The following is a 12,146-nucleotide window of genomic DNA, read 5'->3' on the forward strand; positions in this document are numbered from 1 at the left end:
TGCTGGATTTCACTCAGCACAGTCTGTTTCGAAGTAACTGGGGAGCTGCCCGAGACCACCTCTGTGGAACTGGTTGGTGACCAGGACCTCCACGGGCTGCAGTGCATGCGGGGGGTGGGCATTGAGTGCTGGTCCTCAGGAATGCGCTTTTGGGAATGTCAGCCCAAAATAACCCCAAACCATGTGTTCTCTTTGATACTTGCTGTCACGGTCATTCAGTAGCATTGATCTCTTTGTTTCTGTTTTAACACAGATTGCTCGTAGATCTTTTCGGCTGGCATATCCATCTCAGGTGCACTTTCCATCCCATTATTTTTGTATCTCTGTCTTGTCACTTATTTTCCTCCCCTTCTTTTAGAGTTTTTGTCTGTCAGTCAACTAAACAGGAGTAGCTGTCTTGTCTTTTCTGTTCTTCTTCCTGTTAATTATTTGCATTATCAGTGGTTTTGTATTGCTTTTTCATCTCTTCCATGTGTTACTAAATGGTTTCTGATTAATTTCAGTGTGGCTTTAATGTTGTATTGATATATTAAAACATAAGGTATGGGAAAAAAGGGCCTTTTTGAGTTTTAGCTAAATTCAAAAAAGGCAAATATGTACTTTTCAACTACGTGCTCAAGAGTCAAAATTATAAAGTGGAATAGCCCCACTGAACTTCGTAGGATGACTCCAGTGGGTAGACACTTGCAGGATTGGGGTCTAGTAATTTGCTTAGGAGCCCATACCTGTCTGAACAAGACTTAAATGAATCAGTGTTGCTCTGGGGCTTGCCTGAAAATCTGCAATACCTGCAGTGAGTGCCTGCGTGCCTCCTTCCCTACTAATTTTTAATGACTCATTACTCATTATTTCCAAGTTGGTGCAGCACATTCCAGAAGCAAGTCTGAACTACCAGAAAGTGCCTCCAGGATCAGTGGAACTGAAGGATTTTGACCAAAATATGAACAATAATAGAGAAGAGGATCCCTCAAGAAAAACAAGGACAAGAAACCGTGAGGAGGCAGGCCACCTTTTTCTTTACTTTATATATGACATTGCTTTAAGCTGCAGTATTTGTACCTGCTCTTTCTAAGCTGCCAAAGGAGGCTACTCAAAAAAAAATAAATGCACTTCTCAAGAGCCCTGACTTGTAGGTATAGAAACAGTGTTTAAAAAACAAAAAAAAGAGGAACAGAATCACCCCTCTTGCCAGTACTGACTGGAAGTTTCCTCTCTTGTGTAAAACTCCACTAAAACCTGAGGCTTGGTCACTTGTTGTTTGGGAGGAGGCATTCAGTGTCAGAGCCCACTTAGGCTATTTCACTGCTATTTTAAAGAAAAACGCAAAAATCTCCACTTTGAAAACTGCAGCACCGATGGTTTAATGGCACCTTGCTTTTCTGCAACCGGCATGCTGGTTAGAGCTGCCCATGGAGCAGCAGTGGCAGAATATGGATCTTACAAGGAGTTTCTGCAGCTGGGCTTGAGTGCTGTTGCACGGCTGGCTTGCTGTGCTGTGCCGTGCCATGCAGACAGCAAGCCGCTTGTTCTGCATTGCTCCCTCCAGCGTATGCAATTTCATGCATTTCTTCTGGGCTGAGAGAGCAGGGTAACCTGGAAACCACTGGGATGATGCTAAAGGGTGAGGAAGCCTGTCCTGAAACTTGAGGCTGGGGATGGTGTTGGGGTGAGGGCTGTAGCGGGATGATGGTGCTGGAGAGCGGAGGAGCAGGCTGCTGATGCAGCACTCGGCTGTTGCTTCTGCTTGCTTTCTGTGTGCTGGCTTTGGATGGGAAGGAAGAGCTGGGCAGAGGCTCCGGGGAGGCAGTGCAGGCAGGAGGGGAGAGCTGGGCTCTAGCATGGTCACTCTGCTGTTCTGGAGGTGACTCAGATGGGCAGATGGAGGGGGAGCTTGGGCTGAGCCACTGGTACTGATCCTGTCCCGTGACTGACTTCAAGCAATCCCTCACTCTCCTGTAGAGAGGTGCCAAGGCTGAATAAAAAGTGCAGGTTCAGAGTGCCCCCAGCTGATGTGGGCTTTCCTGGCAGAAGCCTGGGGGCTCTGCTGAGTCACAGGACTTGAATATTTGTGGTTTGGTGTCTTTTTGGTTGTTGTTTTTAATAAAGCAGAATGTAACATGGTGGGATACCTGGCTGGGAAGGTGGCTTGAATTCATATAAAGCACATTAGATGGTTTCAGTAAGACTGCTTGTGGGACTTCTTGCATTGTGATTTGGCTTGGGGGGGGAGGGGGGAGGTGCCTGTGAGACTTGGAAAGTCTTAAGCTTTTTCTTTCAGAAATGCTTAAATAGTTACATTACTGCAGACAACTCTGTCTCTAGAAAAAAATCTGAACAAGTTAGTAGTAATCTTTTTGCCAAAGTGCTGCAACAAAGCTGCACATCATCTTAATCTCCCTTTGAGCTTCAAGTATCATCCACATAGATGAAGATGTTTCAGTGGAGATCATTTACTGTAAAAAATTTCCAGTTCTGTAATATGCCACTTTTGCTAAAAGTTCTCTGATTTGCCCTTATATTTTAGGTAATCTTTGACAATCTGATGTTGAACCCAGTGTCCCAGCTGTCGCATACAATCCGTGAAAATACAGAAAACCTAGCTGAAAAAATGAAGTAAGTAACTTTTTGTCCCTGGCCTGAAATGTTGTCTTGCTGCTGAGTTTGTTGACTTGCTACTTGTGGAAGATAATGCATTGTTGCCTCAGAAAGCCTTGTTATCAAGATGCAGGGAATCTAGATGGAGGAAACTACGTGTGTAGTGAACGAGGGGTAGTATGATTATTTGCCATCTCTTTTCCTCATATGTTTGGCCCTTGGAATTTTAGTGCTGGATTTGTAATGCCTGTTGGTGCCCTAACTTTGAAATGTTGCCTGGGTAAAGATACAGCAGAAAATTGGTGGATTGTCTCCCCTTTCCTTCTCTGTTGTAAGGCTCTCAGAAAGCCTGCAGGTCACCAAGCTTGTGAAATCTCTTCAAAGCTTGCTGTTGCTCTAGAAGACATCAGTTAGGGAAGGACTTTGGATTGTTCCTAAATCAGCTAAAAGGCGCTTTGTCCGGTTGCTAATCCACTAATCTCCTTTGTTGCCACATCTTGTGGTAATTAAGTCTTTTAAACAAGCAGCTTTTGGATAGCAATTTTAAGACCTGCTGCACTTCTTGTGCTCCAGGATTCTGTTTCAAAACTCAGAAAGGACCTGGGAGGAGATGGAGGCCAAAATGAATTCAGAAAATGAAGTGCCAATTCTGAAGACATCAAACAAGGTAAGACCATGCAAACAAGTGAAATACTGAAGGCTTTCGTCCATGAAAGCTTTGTAAGAAACAAAAACAACAAGCTCTGGCCCTTCTCAAATCGTTTTCTGAAATTTCTAGTCTATTTGCATGTGTTGAACTGCTGTTTTTCCTTGCTGTTTGAAGTGTGACAAAGTAAGTTCCTTCAGCTGTTGCATTTCACCAAATTCTTCCCCTCTCCCTTTGTGATTCATCTTCAAAGACCCAGTCCTCTACCAAAGCATCACCTACCATGTGGTTGACACAGCCTCAGTAGTAGACAGGTGTTTCTCATGAATATTTGTTTTCTTCACCTGTAACAGTTTGATAATAGGGCAATAAAAAAGCTTTAGCCCTAGGGTGGTGTTTGTGCTCTTTGTGACCTCATACTGTCATTGATGGGGACTGCCAGTAGAGGTTTAAGTACAATAGTGGACCCGGCAAATATGGTTAATGCTAAGCGTACATATAACACTGTGCAGGACTTGTGTAGCTCGGTGCTACAGCAGTATGTGTGGCCAATTGCTTTGTCTGGTGTACGAGTTGAGTTTACAAATACCTTCGTGTATTTGGTATTAAGGAGGATGTGGAGAAGCCTTTGTACAGTTAATCTGGCTAGCATTTCAAGTCTAGAAACCACTGTGGCTATGAACTTGGTGAAATGATGCAGAGCAGAGGTCCTTGTGCAAATCCACCTCGATACTGATACTAGCTTGGTCTTTTCTGTTAAACAAGCAAGGTTGGAACTGACTTTGAATCAAGAGGTCAGATAAGGCAGAAGGAGTAAGACTAGATTCCTGTGTCAGTTGAGTACTTTGTTGCTTAATTTTCCATTCTGATGCTTTTGTTTCTAGGAAATCAGTTCTATCCTGAAGGAGCTCAGGAGAGTTCAAAAACAGCTCGAAGGTTGGTCATTTAAAATCTTCTTTTTGTCTCTCAAATGCCAGTAAGTTGCACAAAATAAAATAATGTTGCTTGATTTGCCAGTGAAAGCTGGGAAAGGATGCAGAAGTTTAGTTTATTAGCACACTGCTCTCTGACGAGCGCATATGGAACAAACAGTAGATTCATCTTGTGCTGCCAATTTTTAAGAAAATTGTTGACTTTTGAAATGTGGAAGCTGTTGCTGTGGAAATGCTTTGTTTGTGGTAATTAGCATATCCCCATAAGATGAACTAGCAAAGGTCTGTTCTGCTGAAATAATATTTAGCAGCTCTTTCAGCTATGTAAGCTGTGCTACACTTTTTGGGCTTGAATTTTTTACATAGAGCTCTGTGCTATAGAAAAAGCAAAACAACCTCTTGCATCATCTAATAGCTTAATAAAGGCATGTAAAAACATACAGGCGTCATTTTGCACTCCTGCTAAAAGCTTGCCATTTGTCTGCTGTAGTTTGTCTTTTCCAATTTAACCAGAAAGTTGAGTGTCCTCATAGCTTCAGTTTGGGAGAGATTTTGCTTGTTAAAGCTGCTTAGGCTTGAAGGTACTAATGAAGAAAATACCGTGACTAAAATGAAGAGGAGTACTGCCTACAGTTCTACTGCCTTCAAAGTAAAGGCAGCAACCTTCTGGTTAGAAACTCTCCTCAGTGCTGCTAATATGTCTCTGTATGTCTCTTTTCTTCCCCCCAGTCATAAACGCTATCATTGACCCTACTGGAAACTTGGATGTAGTTGCCAGTAACAAAGCATCTTCTGCTGCTAAACAATCTACAGCCACTAAAGTCAGGACTGCTAACACTTCTGGGTCTACACTGGAGACTTTGTCCCCAGTACAGATGAGAAACTACACACAGAAATCGAACTGTGGGTCTTCTAGCTTACAAGATTCGAATTTCATTCCAGATGGAGAGAAATATGTGATCTGATACAATATTTTGTATTGCTATCATATTGTAATCTACTGTTGCATTAGTATTGTGTATGAGTGGTTTGTGGACAGTTTGTGTGGAGCAGTTGTTTAGATTGCTAACACGTTGCACAAAAAAAAAAATCTATGCTGTGAGGGTGAATGGAAAGTCTGTGTATGCCTTTTAAACAAGACTAGCACTGTGGAGCAGCACATATTCAGCATAGAGGCAAACTGATTTTTAGAAAATTACTCACTCTTCCAGTGTGCCATAAGGAAACAGGCTTTGCATACGCTCCATTCAATACTGCCGAAGCTAAAGTGTTCTTGCATTGGCCTGTTTATAATTATTCAGTTGTAATGAGGCGCAATTTAAAAAAACACTTTTTGGTACTATATTTGTTTTGGGGTTTTTTTGATTTTTTTTTAATTTTTTTTTAAGTGTACAAGTGAAGCATTACAACTCTGTTGGAATCAATGTGCAAATCCAACAGGATGATCGTGCAATATCTTGGGTTTCTAGGAGAAACTCTTACTACAGTTGTCTAAGAAGTCCTTTTCAGCAGTCATAAAAAGGCAACTACACTGAAGTTGTGCATCCTTTTTTTTAGTCCAAAAACCAAACCAAGACAGAATAAACCCTTTGTTTTTCTCTTGGGAAAGTGTAAAAGTTAATAATGGTATGAATGTAAAGACTACTAATGCAGTTACTGTTTTTGATGATGTTTCAGGCCCAAAGTTTGGGGTTGGTACAAAAAGTCAGATTTTACAGTTTAGCTTGCCAAATTTTCATGATCTCGGTACAAATGCTGTCTTTAAGCTGCGCTTTTTTTCCTTTTTTTAAATATACAGTCTTTTTACAATGAGCTACAAATGCTTTTGGCTGGGCCAAAGACTTAAGATGTTTGTGATTAGCTAATTGCTAAGAAAAACATCTGTTCCAATGGCTCATGTAATAAACTTAATTGCACAGTTGCTGTGAACTAGTGTTCACTTGACAGCACTGAAAAAATAATGGCTTAAATGTAGCTCCACCTTCACGGCTAGTTCTGTTAGGAATTTTTTTCAATGCAAAAGTGCTTGAAGAGCACCATTCTGTGGTATTCTTCGGAAACTATTGAACAGTGTCAAGCACTTTGTACATTTGGGATTTTTTGTCTGGATTTTATTTTTGGTCTGTTATAATCCTAGAAACACTATGTTACGTGCAATTGCACCGAGCAATTTGTTTAAAAAAAAGTTGGATTTTGTATTCTGTCTATCTGTTAAACTGCAAAACACTGAGCAATTTTTGTTGCTTTAAGAGCAAAAGTTTTGTTTTAGAGGGGACCTCTTCCAGACGTGTTTGCTCCCAGTTTTTTCTGTCTTGTATCAATTCCTTTTTCATTCTTCCTGGTCAATAAACAGTAATCAGGTAAAGAAATTTTTGTAGCTGTGGAGGATACATTTACTGGGAAAGGTGAGCAGATGAGTTCCACTTTGCCCTCATACAGTGTGTAGTTTAACCAGTGAAAATGGTTTCCCAAGCTTGACTGCTTCTTGTGTGCTGACTTTATATTTTGGGGTGGGTAGTGGATTCCTTAGTTAGCCTCAGTAGTTACCTGAGCTTTTCTGCTAGAATGTTGTAACAGTGGGAACCTGTTAAAATAATTTAAATAAATAGGGATGCTCACAAAGTGTTTAATCTTACTAGTGAAGACCGTGATTTCTTTCCTGGTGAAGCTAGTGGGAGCTTTCTATCAATTTCAGCAGAAACAGAATTGATCCCAGAATGGGAGTATGCCAACAGGCCGTTAGTTTCTTTTGAGTGTGCAAGATGCTGGCTGGTAAACAATAGGTGCAAATATTCTTCCAAGATTTTCAGTAGGTTATGAGACTCATCTGCTTGTATGGAGATGCTCTTCCATGAAGAAATCTGCTGGATTTCACGTAGATGAATGCAGAATAAAAAAAGAATTTGCCCTTGATGTTCTTCTGCCTGTAATATACGCACTATCTGAATGTGTTCATTCAGTCGTTTATTCTGATCTGTCTTTTCTTGAAATACCTGACTGTGTCCTTGATGAATATCATAAGTGGTGGTATAATTCCTGACATATGAGACACAATTTTTCAAGCCCTTCTTGGTTAGGGTTTGAACCATCCAGGTGCTACCCCAGCTCACTAGGAGTTGAAGGACCTTCACAGATAAGGTGTTGCTGTTGTCTCTACAGCAAAACTGAAACTAAGTGAATTACTCAGACATCTGACTATTATTCTTACTTGTTAACCACGTTTCCACATCTTCATGGCTATGCTCTAGTGGATTTTGTTTCTCTACAATGTGTCCTTGATGGGACTTCGGTTTACTTTCATTTGAAAATTGCTTGATTCTTCTTTCATTCATGAACACATCAGGGATGGATTTTCTTCCTTGGTTGTTCTGTTCTGAACTTGAGAGAGAGCCCGCAGACACCTTACATCAATTAAATCAACCCGCAAAATATGGTACCTCTTCAAGTGACTAATAAGGATGCAACAGTCGGTGTCTGTTTATAATTTGGAAATGTGTGTGTGAAGGGAGGGGAGGATGCACAGCTTGATTTGTTTTATTTGTGACTCAGCCAAACTATAAAACGCTTCTGCACCCCGACACAACGTTCATCCTTGGATCTTTGCATTTAAAACATTTTTCTAGTCGATGATGAAATGCAATATATTTTTTTCTTGTATTCACTGCTTCTGAAGCACACCCCATTTGCACTTGTCTGCTCCAGATAAGCCAAAGAGCTAGCCACCTGACTATTACTCCTTTGTTTGATTGTTCATTCTTACAAGCAGTACTGTACGCAACCATGAAAACATGCCTCTGTGTGACTCCAGTGTGAACCTAACAGACGTGTAGTGGTGTATCTGGGTGGCCCAGGACCAGTGCGTAAGATACCTGTTGGCTTGCATGAGCTACAGATGGGCCTTGCATTGAGTTTGGTAGGGGTGACGCTGACCTGTGGGTCACTCTCATACCATATTTTGTTTTCATGTGTTTTGTATCTGACTAAAGAAATGTAAGGAAGGGTGGGATTTTCAGAGTCTTAGGGAAGCGAGTGCTCAGGTCCTTTGGGGTTTCCGTACACCGTGAGCACCTTTCAAAATCCCAGCCCTCAGCTCTTCCACTATACTTGAAAACCATGTTCTCAGTTTAACGCTTTCAAATGTAAAAACCTGTTACTCTGTTCTGATGGCGTGAATGTAAATTCCTGTGAGAATGTGTATGAGCTTTGTGAGCAAGGACCTAAATCGTATCTACAGTGATGTCATGTCATGGTCATGCTCCAGGAGAAAAGAACATCTGCATCATTGAATATTTTAGTAAAGGTACAACTAGTGGAATGTTTACATACAGCCTACTGAAAAAAAGAGGAGACAAAAAAAAGATAAAGTGTAAAGTATTTAAATGCAAGATTCTACTAGTTTTTTCTTGGTTTGCAGATCACACTAGCTATTTTTGAAGTTCAGTAAATGTGTATAACTTTTGCAAAGACCAGACAGAACTACCTGTTCACTTTCGATGTGCCCCGTGCTGAATTGTGCCTATTTCACTCTCTGCTGTTGTTATGCTGCTGATTCTGCTGTTCTGAACCGTTCACTGGATCATTCCATTTGCATGCAACACAAATGCAAGCTGAGCTGTCTGAGAGTAAAGCTGAAACACGTTTGTATAACTTGAATCCATTAATGACTTTCTCTCTTCCACACCCTCTTGAAATGCTGTGTATAATTTTGATTTTTCTCCTGCCCTGATTTTTTTCTGCTTTTGTTTTGTTTTGGTTTTTTTTTTGAATGGTAATTTATTTTTGTTTGGATTATAGGCAGTATCTGTACATTTTGTTTCAAGGTGATGTTGTGGATGTCTTTAAAAGAATAAATTGTTATTTTATATAATTTTATCATAAAGTTGCTCTAATAAATCATTCTTTTATCATGTGACAATGATTCCGGATTTCGTGTGTTAATTTGGGAGGGAGTATGTGTTTGGTGGACTAAATTTTTCAACTGCCTGTTTACATTGGTGTTCAGTACAGTGTACTGAAAGAATTGCCAGCAACTGAAGACTCACAGTGCAACTGGATCTGTCCTGATGAGATGTATAGCTGGGGCAGATCCTTCTCCAATAGTACAGGAGTCCCCTTTCCCCTGCCCCTGTATTTACAGGATTGAAGTCCCCAAGTCCCCACCACCTGAGGATGGTCTTACTTCTGAGTATGGTATGGTGATACTTGATTTAATTGTTAGTACTGTTTTATTCCATTGCCATGACTAACAATGGTAGTTAAATCCAGCCTGGATATGATCGTTCCTCATCAGGTATGTGTTTATAGAAAAACGTTATTAGAGTCACTCTCTTGCTCTCACCTTATGTATATACATATGAGTTTATGTGTCCGTGAAATTCTTTTGATTTTTCCCTTCATTCCATCACTGTCGTCCTTCCCTCCTGCAGTTCTGTCTGACCTTTGCATCCTTCCTGGCGCTTTTGAAATGACATTATTTCCTCCTTCCCCCCTGCACAGCCTTCAGGTGCCTGCAGCCTCCACCCTGCTCAGTGCTGCATGGGACTCTGCCTCCATGTCCTCTGCACTAGCGCAGCTTCTGTAGCAAGTAGAACATCTGTAGCTTATAAAAACATTGTGGTGTTTGCCAGCAGTAACTAAAACACAAAGGGGAAAAATAATAATATTAGTACCTAACCAGGATCAGTGGGAGACTTCCCATTCTTTTGTGACCCTTGCATTAGATACATGAACATGAGACCTTTTCTGCTTAAAGTCTTAGGGAGGGATTTTTTGTTTAAAAGAAAAATAAAATAAAAAATCTTCTGCCTCTCTTAAAAGGCTTTCTCAAGCTTAGTTTGTGTGTGCTGTGTCTGCAGAGAAAGCTCTCTGTCTTCTCTAAAATACAGGGCTGGGTTACACACTAACTATATTGCTTGTCAGTGGGCCTCCCCAGCAGTGCTGAGAGTGGTATTTGAGTTGGGATGCTATGTGAAGTGCCCTTTTGAAATCAATAGTGCATCCACTTCATTCATTTTTAGAAGTCTGACTGAATAAACATAAGAGGTAGTGAAACTGTGGCCAAAACTATTTGCAATGTAATGAAAGCTGCTATCTGGCAGAATTTAAAAATAAAGGATAGATGGCAAAAGTAATGATCTCTTCTGTGCATCTTCCTGCTGAGCGTTCAGCTGTAATCCTGCCTGGCTCTTCGATGTCCTCATCTGCTTTGGGAAACAGAGCCTGGTTTTCCACACATGTATAGAAGGGAACACCAGGAAGTGCAGGATCCTTCCTTGGAGCAAAACTTTAAGTCATCGGAGACAGGTTCTCATTTTTTGACATTGTGTGAAGACCTACCAACAGACCCTCGTCTGCTGGGTCCTGCCTACGCGATGGTGTGGGAGGACCGTGCCTTTTGCAATGTGGGTATTTATGGACTGTTCAAAGCCCTGCAGGTGTCAGCTTTTTCTGGTGAGATGGGGTTGGTGTGGGGCAGCAGTTGGCGCTTGAGCTGGGGGGTGAGTTGCTTTCCTCAGGAGGGGTACAACCAGTTGGCTGCAGCCCTGCGGAGACTTGGAGCACGCCTGCGCGCAGGAGCACACCTGATGTGGTTATCCAGAAAGAGTGTTTTAATGGGTTGGCTGCTTAGGTCTCTGAATGATGTGGGCTGAGCAAGGGAAGCCAAGAAAAGTGAACGTAAGAAAATAGTACTCACTAGGATTCTACCGTGCTTAAGCTTTTTTTTTTCCTCTTCGGAACAGAAATTAATGAAAATGCTGTGCTTGCCAAAAGAATTGGTGCCAGAAAAGGCTTGTTCAACAGTAATGCTTCTGCATCTGTCAACATCCAACTCATAGGAACCATAGGAAGGAAAAAAAACCAACAAACCCACAAACCCAAAATGTGGCATCCAGCTGGCACCTGGGGGCACTTTGTGGACAAGGAAATACCCAGAGACACTGGTGAAATTCAGTTTCAGCAAGAGGACCTGGGGCTTTATCACAGCAGTAACCTTAGCAGGTCACTCTTGGGCGGTACGTTTCTCCCAGGGAATGGATCTCCCTCCTAGCCGCTGGTAGCTTGCGGGCTCAAAGAGGATGGATTATAACACAGCCCGTAATATGCCTTCACTACAGGCAAAGTAACCTCTGTGTAAGCAAGGGAAATGTTGTTTATCTTCAGGTAGATGTGAGGATGATAGTTGCATCAGGCCAGTGGTTTCCTACCTTGCCAGGTACTTGGCAAATCAAAGAGGAGGAGTGTAATTGTTGTAATACGAAGCCAGATGTAGTCAAGGCAGACAGCACATACTGAAGCTTTTTCTAATACTTGTAGGTCATCTTTCCTATGTGCGACTGGAAGGTGAGTGCCACACAAGAGGAGTGACAAGACTGAGACAGCAAAGGGGACTCTGCAGCCACTTGAGCTATGCAAAACACTGATTTATTTTTTTTTCAATTGAAATATTTTTCCAAACAAAATACAGCTGACAGCATTTTATTTTAGGTTGAACAAAATGGTTCCAAACAAGTATTTCAAGTTAAATGTTTGAAATCATGGTTAGATATCTTAGTGAATTTATTGAATTTTTTAAAAAGTGGAAATTGAGTAAATCTTTAAAAATATTTCCAAACAAAAGAATCACAATTTTATTTAGACTTTGAAATTTTCTCTAGGCTTGTTGGCTGAATCACTTCCGAATTCTTGGCCTGAAAAGGCTTCCCCCCCCCCCCCCCATTTGAGTATACAATCTTTTGGCACAAAGTATAAATAGAGCATTTTTCTTTTCAAGTGAAAGGACCCTGGTTGTTCCTGCCTCCCATCCTTCTGTCAACTGTTAGTGTTCGGAGCCCAACCGCCTAGTCCTCGTGAAACGGAAAGTGTAGTTTTGTAGTAATCTCTGCAGTGGTAGCGACGTTTTTATCTATTATTAGTTCTCGGAGATGAGAACGTGTTAAACTGGCAGTTTCTTCTTAGCACACCTCCCACATAGA

General features: G+C 41.3%; 1 protein-coding gene across 1 annotated transcript in view; it reads left to right on the top strand.

The window, feature by feature from the left end:
• Positions 1–5,664, top strand: part of CEP170B (centrosomal protein 170B) — a 54,591-nt gene extending 48,927 nt beyond the window's left edge. The window contains exons 14-19 of the mRNA XM_010584120.1: positions 254–292; positions 857–1,000; positions 2,525–2,613; positions 3,169–3,262; positions 4,126–4,177; positions 4,903–5,664. Coding sequence (XP_010582422.1) covers positions 254–292; positions 857–1,000; positions 2,525–2,613; positions 3,169–3,262; positions 4,126–4,177; positions 4,903–5,138 — 654 coding nt within the window. The 3' untranslated portion in view covers positions 5,139–5,664. The remainder of the gene's footprint in view (positions 1–253; positions 293–856; positions 1,001–2,524; positions 2,614–3,168; positions 3,263–4,125; positions 4,178–4,902) is intronic.
• The last annotated feature ends 6,482 nt before the right edge of the window (positions 5,665–12,146 follow it).

The sequence above is a fragment of the Haliaeetus leucocephalus genome, unplaced genomic scaffold, assembly GCF_000737465.1.
Source record: "Haliaeetus leucocephalus isolate CR32 unplaced genomic scaffold, Haliaeetus_leucocephalus-4.0 Scaffold944, whole genome shotgun sequence".
Lineage (NCBI taxonomy): Eukaryota > Metazoa > Chordata > Aves > Accipitriformes > Accipitridae > Haliaeetus > Haliaeetus leucocephalus.